The 22,010-nt window shown below is 42.4% G+C and overlaps 1 protein-coding gene across 1 annotated transcript in view; it reads left to right on the forward strand.

Annotated features, from left to right (window-relative positions):
• The window catches only part of LOC123748439 (uncharacterized), a 102,130-nt gene that overhangs the window by 71,659 nt on the left and 8,461 nt on the right, over positions 1–22,010 (forward strand). The window contains exons 6-8 of the mRNA XM_069309400.1: positions 408–516; positions 7,404–7,515; positions 9,093–9,218. Of these exons, the coding sequence (XP_069165501.1) occupies positions 408–516; positions 7,404–7,515; positions 9,093–9,218 (347 nt within the window). The remainder of the gene's footprint in view (positions 1–407; positions 517–7,403; positions 7,516–9,092; positions 9,219–22,010) is intronic.

Here is a 22,010-nt window from a genome sequence, read left to right on the forward strand (position 1 = left end):
CTCCATCACAGGTGTCTGTTTCAGGTGTGTCCTCTCCATCACAGGTGTCTGTTTCAGGTGTGTCCTCTCCATCACAGGTGTCTGTTTCAGGTGTGTCCTCTCCATCACAGGTGTCTGTTTCAGGTGTGTCCTCTCCATCACAGGTGTCTGTTTCAGGTGTGTCTTCTCCATCACAGTTGTCTGTTTCAGGTGTGTCCTCTCCATCACAGGTGTCTGTTTCAGGTGTGTCCTCTCCATCACAGGTGTCTGTTTCAGGTGTGTCCTCTCCATCACAGGTGTCTGTTTCAGGTGTGTCCTCTCCATCACAGGTGTCTGTTTCAGGTGTGTCCTCTCCATCACAGGTGTCTGTTTCAGGTGTGTCCTCTCCATCACAGGTGTGTGTTTCAGGTGTGTCCTCTCCATCACAGGTGTCGTGGTCAGAAGCGAGACAGTTCTGCCGGGTCATCTATGGGGACTTGGTCAAGTTTGACAACTTATCAGAGTTCGGACATCTTGTGGTGTACCTGAGGGACTCACGTGAGTATTCTCTCTGGTGACGCATTGTCATTACGAAATTATTTTTAACTAATTCACAGCTCGTTTAAGTTCTCTTGTATATTCAAGTTTATATTGAATATTGAAAAATATGTAATGTTTGTAGAATAATGAATGATAATTAAAAAAAAAGGTTTATACAAAACTGTACTGAATATGAGGAGTATGAGGCAAGTGGTATTTACTGTAGAGAGCAAACTTATCATTGGTATAAAGGGTAGTGTATGAAGGGCTCCAGAACGTACTCCTGTGTAATGTACGTAGAACAACGGTGTTCAACACCCCGATGGTCCAAGTTGGTGGGCACCGTCCTTTCACCCCTTCCTCCTATCCCATCTCCTTTTCCCCTATATCCCTTCCATGCTATATAGTTACAATATTAGACTACAACAATTTTCCATTTCTTCCAATATTATGCACCCCATACCCATCCTGGGTGCAGTGATGGAAAGGGTTACAGAGGCACATATGGCTTCATGAACTGAACCCATAGTTCGTTTAGCTAAGCAAGTGACAATTTTGTGAAGCTAGTTACGCAATTATTAATGTTACATACAAAAGTACATATCTGTATGTATATATATATATATATATATATATATATATATATATATATATATATATATATATATATATATATATATATATATATATATATATATATATATATATATATATTAGCGACATCCCTAGTGATGACACTAAATTTCAACGAATCACGAGGAACACTGTGGAAGACCTTAAACGCAAAGTGAACAAAACTATTACTGCAATCAACGCAATGAAAGGAAGTGTTCATTTCACTAAACTCCAAGGCGACTATGGCTTAGGATATGCTTATGGCAATGTTAAGACACACAAACCAGGTAACCCACCAAGCCCAATAATCAGCCAAATACCAACTCCAACCTATCACCTGGCAAAAAGACTTAACTAACTCCTAACTCCATACACCGCAAGCAACTATAGTCTACAATAATCAGCAGATTTCCTAAAATTCATCAAAACTACTCAGCCCGATGGAATCATTGCTTCCCTGGACGTCGAATCCCTATTTACCAACGTCCCAGTCGACACAACCATAGAAATGATACTGGACAGAGTATACAGAGACGAGAGCACCCCCAAATTAGACATACCCGAGCCACACTTGAAGAGTCTTCTCGAGGCATGTACAAAGGAAGCTCCTTTCATCAGTCCACAAAGGGACATGTATCTAGCTAAGATACATGTCTTATACATGCCATACAATAGACGGAGTAGCAATGGGCTCCCCCTTAGGAGTGTTATTTGGTAATTTTTATATGGGAGCCATCGAAGTCAGAATCTTCAGTAGCAGACAAAAACCAGTTGTATACTGCCGTTATGTAGATGACATATTCGTCATAGTAAAAGACTCAGACGAACTAATTGATCTAAAAAGTCATCTAGAGTCAGTACTCCGGATTAAATCAGTCGGAGTCGGAGTAAATCAGTACTCCGATTTACACATGAAAATAGTGAAAATAAGGCTGCCATTCTTGGATGTACTAATAACAAAAACAGGAACCTCTTGAAGCACCAGCGTATATACTAAACCTACCAACATAGGATTATGCCTGAACGGTAGTAGTGAGTGCCCCCAAAGATACAAAGCCAGTGTTCTCAATGCTTATATTCGTCGAGCGCTTACACACTGCTCCGAATCAACCAACGTGAGTAGAGAGTTTGAAAGAATAACTCAGGTATTGGTGAACAACGGATATAGCAACACGGAAATAAACGCTGCTATAAGAAGACACCTGGACGGATGGTACAATCCTGAACCTTGAACAGAAACCACAACACCTCCAATAAAATTATATTACAAATCAACCATGCACCGTGAACATAAAAAAAAAGAAAGAATAATGAAAGACATAATCCGTAAATGAGTAAAAAGCATTACTCCAAACCAAAACATTGACCTGATCATATTCTATAAAACCAAGAAGACTACCGACCTCCTTATCAAAAACAGCTCGACGCCGACGGAGAACCCTTTACAGCTGTCAAACGTTGTATACATGTACACTTGCCCCTATGAAGAATGTAACCTTCAATCTAAGTACAGAGGTATGACGTCAATCAAGCTGACGAGGCGTTTGACCTGTCATCTTCAATCCGGTGACCCTAGGAATCACATGAGACAAAGCCATGATATCACCCTGACATGAGAAATGTTGACAAGTGTTTTACAAGTGTAAAAACACTTGTATAATAAACAAAACCCTAGATGTAAGAAGACTACAAATTCTCGAAGCAATCCACATAAAAATAGAACAACTTACCATAAATATTCAAATTAAGGAACTATTCACTCTACCCACCATGAGAGTAAGAACAAGACCAGAACGTGAAGACGCCAACATAGAACACACTGCTCGACTAACAACGTCCACTACGCTTGATTAATCTTTGTATGTACCCTATTTAGCCTTCTGATCCTTAGCTTTTCTCCTTTATGCATTAATCTTTACCCTTATGTATACCCATTGTTAACACCTGACCCCATGTGTTCGATCCATTTGTATTCACCTGACCTAAAATATATATATATATATGTCGTACCTAGTAGCCAGAACGCACTTCTCAGCCTACTATGCAAGGCCCGATTTGCCTAATAAGCCAAGTTTTCCTGAATTAATATATTTTCTCTAATTTTTTTCTTATGAAATGATAAAGCTACCCATTTCATTATGTATGAGGTAAATTTTTTTTTATAGGAGCTAAAATTAACGTAGATATATGACCAAACCTAACCAACCCTACCTAACCTAGCCTAACCTATCTTAATAGGTTAGGTTAGGTTAGGTGGCAGAAAAAGTTAGGTTAGGTTAGGTTAGGTAGTCAAAAACAAATAATTCATGAAAACTTGGCTTATTAGGCAAATCGGGCCTTGCATAATAGGCTGAGAAGTGCGTTCTGGCTACTAGGTACGACATATATATATATATATATATATATATATATATATATATATATATATATATATATATATATATATATATATATATATATATATATATATATATATTATTAAATATGACCGAAAAAGAAAGATTAATAATTCTAACACGAATTTTCTCAATCTTTCGTACATTTCGCTTCACTGTTGGAGGTAAATCAAAAATCAATTCTCCAAAATTCATGTTTATTTCTAGTCTGACGCGACACGGGCGCGTTTCGTAAAACTTATTACATTTTCAAAGACTTTGGTTCACAAATACACAACTGGATAGAACTTACGTATCTCCGATTTTATATCTACATTTGAGTGAGGTGGAAGGGGTGATGTGGCATTAACACAAGACAGAACAAAATGTGGTATTAATAGGGTATTAATTTCATCAACACAAGACAGAACAAGGGTATTAATAGGGTATTAATTTCATCAACACAAGACAGAACACGAAACAATGGATATTGAATAGAAGTGTTTGTAGAAAGCCTATTGGTCCATATTTCTTGATGTTTCTATATTGGAGCGGAGTCTTGAGGTGGGTAGAATATAGTTGTGCAATAATTGGCTGTTGATTGCTGGTGTTGACTTCTTGATGTGTAGTGCCTCGCAAACGTCAAGCCGCCTGCTATCGCTGTATCTATCGATGATTTCTGTGTTGTTTACTAGGATTTCTCTGGCGATGGTTTGGATGTGGGAAGAGATTATATGTTCCTTAATGGAGCCCTGTTGCTTATGCATCGTTAAACGCCTAGAAAGAGATGTTGTTGTCTTGCCTATATACTGGGTTTTTTGGAGCTTACAGTCCCCAAGTGGGCATTTGAAGGCATAGACGACGTTAGTCTCTTTTAAAGCGTTCTGTTTTGTGTCTGGAGAGTTTCTCATGAGTAGGCTGGCCGTTTTTCTGGTTTTATAGTAAATCGTCAGTTGTATCCTCTGATTTTTGTCTGTAGGGATAACGTTTCTATTAACAATGTCTTTCAGGACCCTTTCCTCCGTTTTATGAGCTGTGGAAAAGAAGTTCCTGTAAAATAGTCTAATAGGGGGTATAGGTGTTGTGTTAGTTGTCTCTTCAGAGGTTGCATGGCTTTTCACTTTCCTTCTTATGATGTCTTCGACGAAACCATTGGAGAAGCCGTTATTGACTAGGACCTGCCTTACCCTACAGAGTTCTTCATCGACTTGCTTCCATTCTGAGCTGTGGCTGAGAGCACGGTCGACATATGCGTTAACAACACTCCTCTTGTACCTGTCTGGGCAGTCGCTGTTGGCATTTAGGCACATTCCTATGTTTGTTTCCTTAGTGTAGACTGCAGTGTGGAAACCTCCGCCCTTTTCCATGACTGTTACATCTAGAAAGGGCAGCTTCCCATCCTTTTCCATCTCGTAAGTGAAACGCAGCACGGAACTCTGCTCAAATGCCTCCTTCAGCTCCTGCAGATGTCTGACATCAGGTACCTGTGTAAAAATGTCGTCAACATACCTGCAGTATATGGCCGGTTTCAAGTTCATGTCGACTAAGACTTTTTGCTCGATGGTACCCATGTAGAAGTTTGCAAACAGGACACCAAGGGGAGAACCCATGGCGACCCCATCTACTTGCTTATACATGTGCCCATCCGGGCTCAAGAAGGGTGCCTCTTTAGTACAAGCTTGGAGTAGTTTCCTCAGAATATTTTCTGGTATGTCAAGAGGAGTACAGGCTGGATCACGATACACTCTGTCGGCTATCATTCCGATTGTCTCGTCCACAGGTACGTTGGTAAACAGCGATTCTACGTCCAACGAGGCTCTTATCCCTGTGGCCCGTGTGCCCCGCAGTAAGTCAACAAATTCCTTTGGAGACTTCAGGCTGAAGGCGCCACGTACAGACTGGCGAAGCGACTCAACGGCCTGCTGACTCCTTATGTTCCTTGCGCCTTCAGCCTGAAGTCTCCAAAGGAATTTGTTGACTTGCTGCGGGGCACACGGGCCACAGGGATAAGAGCCTCGTTGGACGTAGAATCGCTGTTTACCAACGTACCTGTGGACGAGACAATCGGAATGATAGCCGACAGAGTGTATCGTGATCCAGCCTGTACTCCTCTTGACATACCAGAAAATATTCTGAGGAAACTACTCCAAGCTTGTACTAAAGAGGCACCCTTCTTGAGCCCGGATGGGCACATGTATAAGCAAGTAGATGGGGTCGCCATGGGTTCTCCCCTAGGTGTCCTGTTTGCAAACTTCTACATGGGTACCATCGAGCAAAAAGTCTTAGTCGACATGAACTTGAAACCGGCCATATACTGCAGGTATGTTGACGACATTTTTACACAGGTACCTGATGTCAGACATCTGCAGGAGGTGAAGGAGGCATTTGAGCAGAGTTCCGTGCTGCGTTTCACTTACGAGATGGAAAAGGATGGGAAGCTGCCCTTTCTAGATGTAACAGTCATGGAAAAGGGCGGAGGTTTCCACACTGCAGTCTACACTAAGGAAACAAACATAGGAATGTGCCTAAATGCCAACAGCGACTGCCCAGACGGGTACAAGAGGAGTGTTGTTAACGCATATGTCGACCGTGCTCTCAGCCACAGCTCAGAATGGAAGCAAGTCGACGAAGAACTCTGTAGGGTAAGGCAGGTCCTAGTCAATAACGGCTTCTCCAATGGTTTCGTCGAAGACATCATAAGAAGGAAAGTGAAAAGCCATGCAACCTCTGAAGAGACAACTAACACAACACCTATACCCCCTATTAGACTATTTTACAGGAACTTCTTTTCCACAGCTCATAAAACGGAGGAAAGGGTCCTGAAAGATATTGTTAATAGAAACGTTATCCCTACAGACAAAAATCAGAGGATACAACTGACGATTTACTATAAAACCAGAAAAACGGCCAGCCTACTCATGAGAAACTCTCCAGACACAAAACAGAACGCTTTAAAAGAGACTAACGTCGTCTATGCCTTCAGATGCCCTCTTGGGGATTGTAAGACTCAAAAAACTCTGTATATAGGCAAGACAACAACATCTCTTTCCAGGCGTTTAACGATGCATAAGCAACAGGGCTCCATTAAGGAACATATAGCCTCTTCCCACAACCAAACCATCACCAGAGAAATCTTAGCAAACAACACAGAAATCATCGATAGATACAGCGATAGCAGGCGGCTCGACGTCTGCGAGGCACTACACATCAAGAAGTCAACACCAGCAATCAACAGTCAATTAATGCACAACTATATTCTACCCACTTCAAGACTCCGCTCCAATATAGAAGCATCAAGAAATATGGGCCAATAAAAATAGGCCGTCTGCAGTTACCTACTTTTAATACCAGTTTGTATTTCATTGTTTCGTGTTCTGTCTTGTGTTAAAAGTTTATTTTCACCTCATCCAAAACTATTGGAACATGTCACTTCACCCAAATGTAGGTATAAAAACTCGAAAGATGTGTAAGCTCTATTCAGTTTCAGTTGTGTGTTTGTAAACTAAAGTCTTTGAAAATGTAATAAGTTTTACGAAACGCGCTCAAGTGTCGCGTCAGACTAGAAATAAAAATGAATTTTGGAGAATTGATCTTTGAATTACCATCAACAGTGAAAAGAAACGTAAGAAAGATAGAGAAAATTCGTGTTAGAATTATTAATCTTACTTTTTCGGTCATATTTAACAATATATATATATATATATATATATATATATATATATATATATATATATATATATATATATATATATATATATATATATATATATATATATATATATATATATATATATGATAATGTACGATATATATATATCGTACATTGTGCACAATGATGATGACACATAGCCCACTACACACTCTTGACACAGAACGATACACAATAAGTATTGTTAATAATATATGGTGTTGCAGGGCTGACAACTGACTTTTGGGTCGGTGGACGCTTCGACTTGGACACCAACGCCTGGTCGTGGACCGTGGACGATTCTGTCATGCCTTTAGGGACTCCCTACTGGGCTGTGAGGTTAGTGCTCCTAGGGTCTCCAGTACCTGCTTGGAGAGTGTTGTGTGCCAGTACCAGTTTGGAGAGTGTTGTGTGCCAGTACCAGCTTGGAGAGTGTTGTATGCTAGTACCAGCTTGAAGAGTGTTGTGTGCCAGTACCAGCTTGGAGAGTGTTGTGTGCCAGTACCTGCTTGGAGAGTGTTTGTTGTGTGCCAGTACCAGCTTAGAGAGTGTTGTGTGCCAGTACCTGCTTGGAGAGTGTTTGTTGTGTGCCAGTACCTGCTTGGAGAGTGTTGTCTGCCAGTACCAGCTTGGAGAGTTTTGTGTGCCTGTACCTGCTTGGAGAGTGTTTGTTGTGTGCCAGTACCAGCTTGGAGAGTGTTGTGTGCCAGTACCTGCTTGGAGAGTGTTTGTTGTGTGCCAGTACCAGCTTGGAGAGTGTTGTCTGCCAGTACCAGCTTGGAGAGTGTTGTCTGCCAGTACCAGCTTGGAGAGTGTTGTGTGCCAGTACCAGCTTGGAGAGTGTTGTGTGCCAGTACCTGCTTGGAGAGTGTTTGTTGTGTGCCAGTACCAGCTTGGAGAGTGTTGTGTGCCAGTACCTGCTTGGAGAGTGTTGTGTGCCAGTACCAGCTTGGAGAGTGTTGTGTGCCAGTACCAGCTTGGAGAGTGTTGTGTGCCAGTACCAGCTTGGAGAGTGTTGTGTGCCAGTACCTGCTTGGAGAGTGTTGTGTGCCAGTACCTGCTTGGAGAGTGTTTGTTGTGTGCCAGTACCAGCTTGGAGAGTGTTGTGTGCCAGTACCTGCTTGGAGAGTGTTTGTTGTGTGCCAGTACCAGCTTGGAGAGTGTTGTGTGCCAGTACCTGCTTGGAGAGTGTTTGTTGTGTGCCAGTACCTGCTTGGAGAGTGTTTGTTGTGTGCCAGTACCTGCTTGGAGAGTGTTTGTTGTCTGCCAGTACCAGCTTGGAGAGTGTTTGTTGTGTGCCAGTACCTGCTTGGAGAGTGTTTGTTGTGTGCCAGTACCTGCTTGGAGAGTGTTTGTTGTGTGCCAGTACCTGCTTGGAGAGTGTTTGTTGTGTGCCAGTACCTGCTTGGAGAGTGTTTGTTGTGTGCCAGTACCTGCTTGGAGAGTGTTTGTTGTGTGCCAGTACCTGCTTGGAGAGTGTTTGTTGTCTGCCAGTACCAGCTTGGAGAGTGTTGTGTGCCAGTACCAGCTTGGAGAGTGTTTGTTGTGTGCCAGTACCTGCTTGGAGAGTGTTTGTTGTGTGCCAGTACCAGCTTGGAGAGTGTTGTCTGCCAGTACCAGCTTGGAGAGTGTTGTCTGCCAGTACCAGCTTGGAGAGTGTTGTCTGCCAGTACCAGCGTGGAGAGTGTTGTGTGCCAGTACCTGCTTGGAGAGTGTTTGTTGTGTGCCAGTACCAGCTTGGAGAGTGTTTGTTGTCTGCCAGTACCAGCTTGGAGAGTGTTGTGTGCCAGTACCAGCTTGGAGAGTGTTGTCTGCCAGTACCTGCTTGGAGAGTGTTGTCTGCCAGTACCAGCTTGGAGAGTGTTGTCTGCCAGTACCTGCTTGGAGCGGGATTAACTATTGTATTACTGTTGCAGGGAGAGCAGCAGTTGTGTGGCGCGCCCCCCGCCCCACACTGACCCCTTCAGCGGCCCATCCGCTGCCCTGCCAGACGCCCCCTGCTTCACCAACACCCAGGCCCCCGCCAAGCGTCAGGAGGGATGGTAATGACTCTGTTTATCTTCACTTCCACAGACACTAGGAACTTGAAGCGTGTGTTTAAGGTCTATTCCCACGCAGTGGAACACAGCCGAACACCGGGGCTACGCAAGCCTGTGTCCGGGTACTGCAAGAATTTACAAAAGCTTGCGGGACAAAGTAAATCTTGCTCTTTTTCGTAATTTTCGTAAAAATTATTATTTTGAATTTTTTTTAAGTGATCGATTAATTAAATGATGAAGCATTTCTCTCATTTTGCTCGGCTAAATATTCGCTTAATAGATATTATTTAGAGTTTTACTTGAGAGGAGAAATGCTCTGCATTTTGGGATATTTGTAGCGACTGTGGCTCTCCCGCTACACTCACAACCGCTGCTTGTGTGTCTGTCAAGGTTGTGAGTAATAAGGGTTGTTACATCACACAAGTTCAGTATTAATGAATCACTTTACTATTTATTGCTATGTAAATGCTGATTTACATAGCAATAAATATTCACATTGCCTTTGGACACAATTAGAATAAATGTTATTCTAATGAACTTGAATAATTTTATACTTTCTTATAAAACAATAAAATGTAACTTATATTTCGTTAAAATGTTTATAAAAAAGCAATTGTATTAATACCAAATCTTACAAAATATGATCACAAAATTTATAACCAATTATAAATCGCCAACGTCAAAATAAGATGCACTATAAATCATAACAATATGCTAACTTGACGGGCTGTTACGTTTTCTATTCGTTGGGCCTCGATTGGCTTAGGTTCGGAATGGTCTTCCAGGCAGGACGGGCTGGTCTTACAGGCAGGACGGGCTGATCTTCCAGGCAGGACGGGCTGGTCTTCCAGGCAGGACGGGCTGGTCTTCCAGGCAGGACGGGCTGGTCTTCCAGGCAGGACGGGCTGGTCTTCCAGGCAGGACGGGCTGGTCTTCCAGGCAGGACGGGCTGGTCTTCCAGGCAGGACGGGCTGGTCTTCCAGGCAGGACGGGCTGGTCTTCCAGGCAGGACGGGCTGGTCTTCCAGGCAGGACGGGCTGGTCTTCCAGGCAGGACGGGCTGGTCTTCCAGGCAGGACGGGCTGGTCTTCCAGGCAGGACGGGCTAGTCTTCCAGGCAGGACGGGCTGGTCTTCCAGGCAGGACGGGCTGGTCTTACAGGCAGGACGGGCTGGTCTTACAGGCAGGACGGGCTGGTCTTACAGGCAGGACGGGCTGGTCTTACAGGCAGGACGGGCTGGTCTTCTAGGGAGGATAGGCTGGTCTTCCAGGGAGGATGGGTTGGTCTTCCAGGAAGGATGGGCTGGTCTTCTAGGGAGGATGGGCTGGTCTTCTAGGGAGGATGGGCTGGTCTTCCAGGGAGGATGGGCTGGTCTTCCAGAGAGAATGGGCTGATCTTCCAGGGAGGATGAGCTGGTCATCCAGGCAGGATGGGCTGATCTTCCAGGCAGGATGGGCTGATCTTCCAGGCAGGATGGGTTGATCTTCCCGGCAGGATGGGCTGATCTTCCAGTCAGGATGGGTTGATCTTCCAGGCAGGATGGGCTGTTCTTCCAGTCAGGATGGGCTGATCTTCCAGGCAGAATGGGCTGATCTTCCAGGCAGGACGGGCTGGTCTTCCAGGCAGGACGGGCTGGTCTTCCAGGGAGGAAGATCTTTTGCAGGTGGCAATGCCTTGTCACATTTACAAAAAAAAAGAGACTGCTTGCCTGTTTGTCTGTGGTAAGGTAATGGGAAGACACACAAAACACAAAATATAAACAATGAAATTTTAATTACTTTAGAAAACAAGATATGAACAAAGACAATCCCTTGGCTTACGTAAAATTCAAAACAAGTCAACAAACATAACATGAATAATTAATGAATGTAAAATTTACTCTAAAATAAAATGAAGTGCAAGACAATAATTATAATAATCAGGTGCTGAGAATACTGGCTAAAGCTGCCACCTCCCTTAGTACACGACAGCCAGGGCTTAGTCTACCAGAGAGAGATGTCAACTCCTAAGAGCACAGAGATATTCTGAGGAATACGGCATGAGCTGGCCCAGACATCGACTCAGGTAGGGGGAGGGTGGGGGTGAGTGCAGGTGCAGGTGCGGTCGGCGACACACCAGCCAATCAGGAGCAGGCAGGCGGAGAATGGGTAGTTTGCTCGTTGACGGCGGGCTGGGTCGGCGTGTCGGGTGGTGCAAGGTACGCTTTGCTTCCTGGGCAAAACGTTTGGCGATACTGGTGGACGTATCTTCAATATAGTATCTTGTACTTGTAACATGACGTGAATGATATAGGGAAGAGCAGGCTCAATCTCTCTTGAAAGAGATTATCGTCACAATATATATATATATATATATATATATATATATATATATATATATATATATATATATATATATATATATATATATAACTGAAAACTCACACCCCAGAAGTGACTCGAACCCATACTCCCAGAAGCAACGCAACTGGTATGTACAAGACGCCTTAATCCACTTGACCATCACGACCGGACAAAATGAGGTGATAGCCGAGGCTATTTGAACCACCCCACCGCCGGCACTCGGATAGTAATCTTGGGCATAGCATTTTACCAAATCACCTCATTCTTAGGGGCACACGCGAGGAACACAAATGCGAACAAGCCTGAATGGTCCCCAGGACAATATGCAACTGAAAACTCACACCCCAGAAGTGACTCGAACCCATACTCCCAGAAGCAACGCAACTGGTATGTACAAGACACCTTAATCCACTTGACCATCACGACCGGAAAAAATGAAGTGATAGCCGAGGCTATTTGAACCACCCCACCGCCGGCACTCGGATAGTAATCTTGGGCATAGCATTTTACCAAATCACCTCATTCTTTGGGGCACACGTGAGGAACACAAATGCGAACAAGCCTGAATGGTCCCCAGGACAATATGCAACTGAAAACTCACACCCCAGAAGTGACTCGAACCCATACTCCCAGAAGCAACGCAACTGGTATGTACAAGACGCCTTAATCCACTTGACCATCACGACCGGACAAAATGAGGTGATAGCCGAGGCTATTTGAACCACCCCACCGCCGGCACTCGGATAGTAATCTTGGGCATAGCATTTTACCAAATCACCTCATTCTTTGGGGCACACGTGAGGAACACAAATGCGAACAAGCCTGAATGGTCCCCAGGACAATATGCAACTGAAAACTCACACCCCAGAAGTGACTCGAACCCATACTCCCAGAAGCAACGCAACTGGTATGTACAAGACGCCTGAATCCACTTGACCATCACGACCGGACAAAATGAGGTGATAGCCGAGGCTATTTGAACCACCCCACCGCCGGCACTCGGATAGTAATCTTGGGCATAGCATTTTACCAAATCACCTCATTCTTTGGGGCACACGTGAGGAACGCAAATGCGAACAAGCCTGAATGGTCCCCAGGACAATATGCAACTGAAAACTCACACCCCAGAAGTGACTCGAACCCATACTCCCAGAAGCAACGCAACTGGTATGTACAAGACGCCTTAATCCACTTGACCATCACGACCGGACTAATGAGGTGATAGCCGAGGCTATTTGAACCACCCCACCGCCGGCACTCGGATAGTTATCTTGGGCATAGCATTTTACCAAATCACCTCATTCTTTGGGGCACACGTGAGGAACACAAATGCGAACAAGCCTGAATGGTCCCCAGGACAATATGCAACTGAAAACTCACACCCCAGAAGTGACTCGAACCCATACTCCCAGAAGCAACGCAACTGGTATGTACAAGACGCCTTAATCCACTTGACCATCACGACCGGACAAAATGAGGTGATAGCCGAGGCTATTTGAACCACCCCACCGCCGGCACTCGGATAGTTATCTTGGGCATAGCATTTTACCAAATCACCTCATTCTTTGGGGCACACGTGAGGAACACAAATGCGAACAAGCCTGAATGGTCCCCAGGACAATATGCAACTGAAAACTCACACCCCAGAAGTGACTCGAACCCATACTCCCAGAAGCAACGCAACTGGTATGTACAAGACGCCTTAATCCACTTGACCATCACGACCGGACTAATGAGGTGATAGCCGAGGCTATTTGAACCACCCCACGGCCGGCACTCGGATAGTTATCTTGGGCATAGCATTTTACCAAATCACCTCATTCTTTGGGGCACACGTGAGGAACACAAATGCGAACAAGCCTGAATGGTCCCCAGGACAATATGCAACTGAAAACTCACACCCCAGAAGTGACTCGAACCCATACTCCCAGAAGCAACGCAACTGGTATGTACAAGACGCCTTAATCCACTTGACCATCACGACCGGACTAATGAGGTGATAGCCGAGGCTATTTGAACCACCCCACCGCCGGCACTCGGATAGTTATCTTGGGCATAGCATTTTACCAAATCACCTCATTCTTTGGGGCACACGTGAATAACACAAATGCGAACAAGCCTGAATGGTCCCCAGGACAATATAGCCTCGGCTATCACCTCATTAGTCCGGTCGTGATGGTCAAGTGGATTAAGGCGTCTTGTACATACCAGTTGCGTTGCTTCTGGGAGTATGGGTTCGAGTCACTTCTGGGGTGTGAGTTTTCAGTTGCATATTGTCCTGGGGACCATTCAGGCTTGTTCGCATTTGTGTTCCTCACGTGTGCCCCAAAGAATGAGGTGATTTGGTAAAATGCTATGCCCAAGATAACTATCCGAGTGCCGGCGGTGGGGTGGTTCAAATAGCCTCGGCTATCACCTCATTAGTCCGGTCGTGATGGTCAAGTGGATTAAGGCGTCTTGTACATACCAGTTGCGTTGCTTCTGGGAGTATGGGTTCGAGTCACTTCTGGGGTGTGAGTTTTCAGTTGCATATTGTCCTGGGGACCATTCAGGCTTGTTCGCATTTGTGTTCCTCACGTGTGCCCCAAAGAATGAGGTGATTTGGTAAAATGCTATGCCCAAGATAACTATCCGAGTGCCGGCGGTGGGGTGGTTCAAATAGCCTCGGCTATCACCTCATTAGTCCGGTCGTGATGGTCAAGTGGATTAAGGCGTCTTGTACATACCAGTTGCGTTGCTTCTGGGAGTATGGGTTCGAGTCACTTCTGGGGTGTGAGTTTTCAGTTATATATATATATATATATATATATATATATATATATATAATATATATATATATATATATATATATATATATATATATATATATATATATATATATATATATATATATATATATATATATATATATATAAAATATATATGTGAGGGTACCACCTCTGGTGCCAATGTGGGGACCCATAGCCTCGGAGAAGAAAATAAAAAGTATTCAGAGGAGACCTTGTGGTTTCTCACTGAACACTAATATTATCTTCTCCTACCACCCCCATTCTTTTGTATGTACACATATATATTTACTTTATTTGAACTTTGTTACAAAAAAGGAGTTACATATAGGTTACAAAGATGGTTGTCATAGGTTGTCGAGTTCCTCCAGCTCCTCAGATGGCGGGCAGGAACCCTGGATGCAGTGCGCATTTCCCCTCTGTATCGCCACACTGAGGCGCTGGAAAAGAAAGCTTGCAGCTCTCGGGTCCCTTGTTGTTTCAATGAGCCTAGAACCCAGTTCCTTCAAAAAACTGGTAGCACTTTTACCCAAGGCGCCGAGCGTCTCAGAAGCAATGGGGACAAAATTGTAGTGGTGATCCAGTTCTCTATACTTACGGGATTTGGCTGCTTCCCTGTGGGTGGCAGCGCCACCTGGTTGTGCAACACTGAGGTTAATGTAGGTGTTAGCCAGGGTTGATACGCACGTGTAGTCCCATACCAACTGCTTGCCATTCTTCCAGGGGTTCACTGTGATACCATCTGGGCGACCAATAAGAGCATCAGAGTTACGGGGCGTTAGGTAACGGGGCTCTCTTTCAGCTGGGCATCCAGCTGTGGTGAGGCTCCTCTTGATGATGTCGTTAACTTCGCTGTGCCTCGAGTGCCATCCCCCTGTGCTTTGGCAGAGTAGGCCATGGTGACCGTACCTGTCAGCCACCACCTCGCCGCAAATACACCTATATCTGGTGTGGATTGGGGCAGCAAGGCGGAGGGCCACAGCAATTCGGAGGGCGTGTGGTGTGAGACGCGTGCCAGTTGCCGACATTGGGGTTGCTAACAGGAAATCCCCTGCATGTGGTGCTGCTACTGCTGTGAGGCGAGCAATGTCGTGTTGTGTTGTTGCAGCACCCAGGCACTCTGCAGCAACTTGGTCTACAATGGGACCATCCCAGCTGGATTGCTTGTGGGATTTTGGGGATGGTGGTTGAGGTGATTGGCCTGCACGAGAGGCCCACTCTGTGGCACAGCGTGTAAAATTGGGATCATGTACACCTGCCAGCTGATGTAAGTGGGCAGGTAGAATTTCCTTCACAAGGTCGTCCGATGCTGATAAGGAGGACAGGAAGGCTGGAACAGCGATTTGCGTTGCTGTTCGAACTCCGAGGCCCCCAAGTCTTACGGGAAGAGAGGCTTGTTTCCACTGTAGGTCATCGAGAGAGAGGTTAAGGGCTTTTTCTAGCATTGATTTCAGTAACCGGTCATACTCACTTAGTTTTTGGCTACTGTAAGATGGTGAACACCTCAGAAAGTAGGTTAACCTGGGGAGGGACAGACATCTGGTGATGAGGTAGAGTGCATCATGAGCATCAATATCCTCAATCCTCCCATCCATCCTCTTAAGGTCGGCGATTTTCTTATCAAGGACCTCATCGATGGCTTTCAACCCCAGGGGAGCTCCTAGGAGTGTGCTGTCTTCAGGTTTAGTTTTATGGATATTTGGCAGAAGACCCTCTATTCTCTCTACGATGCCCTGGTTGGAACATATTATTTCACATTTAGAAGGGTTCAGGGTGAGGCCTAAAACTGCACCTTGCTCCTGGATTTTTCTGATGTCCTCCAGGAGGGAGTCTTGGGAACCAGCTAGGGTACCATCATCCAAGAACCAGATGTTAAGCTCGCTGGACAGGACCTCTGTGACTTGTTTGATGACTAAGCAGAAAAGGAGAGGAGCGAGGGGGTCACCCTGTTGGACGCCTTCTCGCGAGTCAATTTCATGTTCCCCAAAAAGTAGCTTAAGATCCATACTGTAGCATGAATGTACAAAAGGGTAGAGGGAAGGGAATATATATATATATATATATATATATATATATATATATATATATATATATATATATATATATATATATATATATATATATATATATATATATGTCGTACCTAGTAGCCAGAACGCACTTCTCGGCCTACTATGCAAGGCCTGATTTGCCTAATAAGCCAAGTTTTCCTGAATTAATGGAAAGTTTTTCTCTAATTAACTAATGGAAATTTTTTCTCTAATTTTTTTCTTATGAAATGATAAAGCTACCCATTTCATTATGTATGAGGTCATTTTTTTTTTATTTGAGTTAAAATTAATGTAGATATATGACCGAACCTAACCAACCCTACCTAACCTATCTTAATAGGTTAGGTTAGGTTAGGTAGCCGAAAAAGTTAGGTTAGGTTAGGTTAGGTAGGTTAGGTAGTCGAAAAACGATTAATTCATGAAAACTTGGCTTATTAGGCAAATTGGGCCTTGCATAGTAGGCTGAGCAGTGCGTTCTGGCTACTAGGTACGACATATATATATATATATATATATATATATATATATATATATATATATATATATATATATATATATATATATATATGTCGTACCTAGTAGCCAGAACGCACTTCTCTGCCTACTATGCAAGGCCCGATTTGCCTAATAAGCCAAGTTTTCTTGAATTAATTGTTTTTCGACTACCTAACCTACCTAACCTAACCTAACCTAACTTTTTTGGCTACCTAACCTAACCTAACCTATTAAGATAGGCTAGGTTAGGTTAGGTAGGGTTGGTTAGGTTCGGTCATATATCTACGTAAATTTTAACTCCAATAAAAAAAAATTGATCTCATACATAATGAAATGGGTAGCTTTATCATTTCATAAGAAAAAAAGTAGAGAAAATATATTACTTCATGAAAACTTGGCTTATTAGGCAAATCGGGCTTTGCATAGTAGGCCGAGAAGTGCGTTCTGGCTACTAGGTACGACATATATATATATATATATATATATATATATATATATATATATATGTCGTACCTAGTAGCCAGAACTCACTTCTCAGCCTACTATGCAAGGCCAAATTTGCCTAGTAAGCCAAGTTTTCATGAATTAATTGTTTTTCGACTACCTAACCTACCTAACCTAACCTAACTTAACTTTTTCGGCTACCTAACCTAACCTAACCTATAAAGATAGGTTAGGTTAGGTTAGGTAGGGTTGGTTAGGTTTGGTCATATATCTACGTTAATTTTAACTCCAATAAAAAAAATTGACATCATACATAATGAAATTGGTAGCTTTATCATTTCATAAGAAAAAAATTAGAGAAAATATATTAATTGAGGAAAACTTGGCTTATTAGGCAAATTTGGTCTTGCATATTAGGCTGAGAAGTGCGTTCTGGCTACTAGGTACGACATATATATATATATATATAATGTCGTACCTAGTAGCCAGAACGCACTTCTCAGCCTACTATGCAAGGCCCGATTTGCCTAATAAGCCAAGTTTTCATGAATTAATTGTTTTTCGACTACCTAACCTAACTTTTTCGGCTACCTAACCTAACCTAACCTATAAAGATAGGTTAGGTTAGTTTAGGTAGGGTTGGTTAGGTTCGGTCATATATCTACGTTAATTTTAACTCCAATAAAAAAAAAATTGACCTCATACATAATGAAATGGGTAGCTTTATCATTTCATAAGAAAAAAATTAGAGAAAATATATTAATTCAGGAAAACTTTGCTTATTAGGCAAATCAGGCCTTGCATGGTAGGCTGAGAAGTGCGTTCTGGCTTCTAAGTACGACATATATTATATATATATATATATATATATATATATATATATATATATATATATATATATATATATATATATATATATATATATATATATATATATATATATATATATTTGTATATTTTGGTAGCAGTCTTTCCTGTAGACATATATTAATAAATATGATCGAAAAAGTAAGATTAATAATTCTAACACGAATTTTCTCAATCTTTCGTACATTTCTTTTCACTGTTGGAGGTAATTCAAAAATCAATTCTCCAAAATTCATTATTATTTCTAGTCTGACGCGACACGAGCGCGTTTCGTAAAACTTATTTCATTTTCAAAGACTTTAGTTTACAAATACACAACTGAATAGAACTTACACATCTTCGATTTCGTTTATATCTACATTTGAGTGAGGTGGATGGGGTGAGGTGGCATTAATAGGGTATTAATTTCATCAACACAAGACAGAACAAGAGGTGGCATTAATAGGGTATTAATTTCATCAACACAAGACAGAACAAGAGGTGGCATTAATAGGGTATTAATTTCATCAACACAAGACAGAACACGAAACAATGGGTATTGAAATGGAAGTGATTGTAGAAAGCCTATTGGTCCATATTTCTTGATGCTTCTATATTGGAGCGGAGTCTTGAGGTGGGTAGAATATAGTTGTGCATTAATTGGCTGTTGATTGCTGGTGTTGACTTCTTAATGTGTAGTGCCTCGCAAACGTCAAGCCGCCTGCTATCGCTGTATCTATCGATGATTTCTGTGTTTTTACTAGGATTTCTCTGGCGATGGTTTGGTTGTGGGAAGAGATTATATGTTCCTTAATGGAGCCCTGTTGTTTATGCATCGTTAAACGCCTAGAAAGAGATGTTGTTGTCTTGCCTATATACTGTTTTTTTTGGAGCTTACAGTCCCCAAGTGGGCATTTGAAGGCATAGACGACGTTGGTCTCTTTTAAAGCGTTCTGATTTGTGTCTGGAGAGTTTCTCATGAGTAGGCTGGCCGTTTTTCTGGTTTTATAGTAAATCGTCAGTTGTATCCTCTGATTTTTGTCTGTAGGGATAACGTTTCTATTAACAATATCTTTCAGGACCCTTTCCTCTGTTTTATGAGCTGTGGAAAAGAAGTTCCTGTAAAATAGTCTAATAGGGGGTATAGGTGTTGTGTTAGTTGTCTCTTCAGAGGTTGCATGGCGTTTCACTTTCCTTCTTATGATGTCTTCGACGAAACCATTGGAGAAGCCGTTGTTGACTAGGACAACGTAGGGTAAGGCAGGTCCTTGTCAACAACTGCTTCTCCAATGGTTTCGTCGAAGACATCATAAGAAGGAAAGTGAAACGCCATGCAACCTCTGAAGAGACAACTAACACAACACCTATACCCCCTATTAGACTATTTTACAGGAACTTCTTTTCCACAGCTCATAAAACAGAGGAAAGGGTCCTGAAAGATATTGTTAATAGAAACGTTATCCCTACAGACAAAAATCAGAGGATACAACTGACGATTTACTATAAAACCAGAAAAACGGCCAGCCTACTCATGAGAAACTCTCCAGACACAAAGCAGAACGCTTTAAAAGAGACCAACGTCGTCTATGCCTTCAAATGCCCACTTGGGGACTGTAAGCTCCAAAAAACCCATTATATAGGCAAGACAACAACATCTCTTTCTAGGCGTTTAACGATGCATAAGCAACAGGACTCCATTAAGGAACATATAATCTCTTTCCACAACCAAACCATCGCCAGAGAAATCCTAGTAAACAACACAGAAATCATCGATAGATACAGCGATAGCAGGCGGCTTGACGTTTGTGAGGCACTACACATTAAGAAGTCAACACCAGCAATCAACAGCCAATTAATGCACAACTATATTCTACCCACCTCAAGACTCCGCTCCAATATAGAAGCATCAAGAAATATGGACCAATAGGCTTTCTACAATCACTTCCATTTCAATACCCATTGTTTCGTGTTCTGTCTTGTGTTGATGAAATTAATACCCTATTAATGCCACCTCTTGTTCTGTCTTGTGTTGATGAAATTAATACCCTATTAATGCCACCTCTTGTTCTGTCTTGTGTTGATGAAATTAATACCCTATTAATGCCACCTCACCCCACCCACCTCACTCAAATGTAGATATAAACGAAATCGAAGATGTGTAAGTTCTATTCAGTTGTGTATTTGTAAACTAAAGTCTTTGAAAATGTAATAAGTTTTACGAAACGCGCTCGTGTCGCGTCAGACTAGAAATAATAATGAATTTTGGAGAATTGATTTTTGAATTACCTGCAACAGTGAAAAGAAATGTACGAAAGATTGAGAAAATTCGTGTTAGAATTATTAATCTTACTTTTTCGGTCATATTTAATAATTAATATATATATATATATATATATATATATATATATATATATATATATATATATATATATATATATATATATATATATATATATATGTATATATATATATATATATGTATATATATATATATATTGTTGGGGGTTTCACCTCTCTATTATTCTCTACCCTTACTCTGGGGTGAGCAATAGTTATGCTCACGGTAACTCACCGTAGCCCTGCGGGTCTTCCCTCGATCCTCACGGCGCCACTGCACGCCAGGAGAGTCTCCCAGTCAATCTTAACGGCCTCTTATTAAGAAAGAGTGAGAACACGACTCGATCACATCGACCGTCGTGTGCCCTCCCCAACAATAGGGCTCTACGGTTAAACACAAGATCGCCAACTGGTGTTTAAGGTGGCCAGTAACACCCTCAGTGGACTGGTGTATTCAGTGGTAGCCTTGGCAAGGTCACACTCAAAGATCAGGAATCAGGCAGGTACTTATTGTTATCACTCTATGTTTACCAATATAATATAGCCACAAGATCAATGGAGGGAATGATAAAAACACTAAGATAGTTTTGTATTTTACTTAAAATGTATGAAAGATGTCACAAAGCCAAACAACAACACATAAATCAGCAAATCCTGACGCGGCCGGAAGTTCCCACGAATAGTCCGCGATCATTAGGTGGCAACACCTCCCCCTCCTCATCAAGTGTCAAGAACAGCTGATCGCAATGGACTCTCCGCGCGAAATTTGCTTGTTTGCTAGATTCACGCGCGCGGTTTCTTTAAATTCTCCAATATTACTAGAAACTCGCACACTCGATATTGGCACAAATAAACCGAATTACTTAGTTACACTGTACTCAGGCTCAAACAGTCTTTTCTACAATCAATTCTACAATGATTCACTGTAATGGTCTTACACTGTTATTTATCCAACAATATATTATGAAATATTAATACGGGAGTTTTCAGTACTTTCTCTCGTGGGCGATAACGCAATAATTCACTGTACTCGCAAATGATTATTCACTGAATGAACATAGACATATATATGGTATATAAATCAATCATCAATACATGGAAAATAAATAGTTTCTGGGCACATAGCCTAACCTCCGAATACTGGCATAATATTATATATAATTCACCACTATATGTTCATATCAAAAATCTATAGAAAGATGTACACAACACAGTAAATTTATCACTGGTTCCTGGTGCCTGTACACACCAATAATCAACATGAATATTACAAGTACTCTTGATAGTACTGTCTAGCACACTGGTGCTTTATCGTGACATAGGTGAGACTTGCTCACGACATATAAAATCTTCAGGCTAGATAATATAGCCAAATAATATAGCTAACTAAAGGGGAATGGGGAGGGAACTAGAACCACCCACTTCACCCTATCCTCCGATGAGAGTCGAGATGTAGCTCCTGGTCCTCGTGTCGGGAACGCCCCCACACTATACG

This window comes from Procambarus clarkii, chromosome 65 (assembly GCF_040958095.1).
Source record: "Procambarus clarkii isolate CNS0578487 chromosome 65, FALCON_Pclarkii_2.0, whole genome shotgun sequence".
NCBI lineage: Eukaryota > Metazoa > Arthropoda > Malacostraca > Decapoda > Cambaridae > Procambarus > Procambarus clarkii.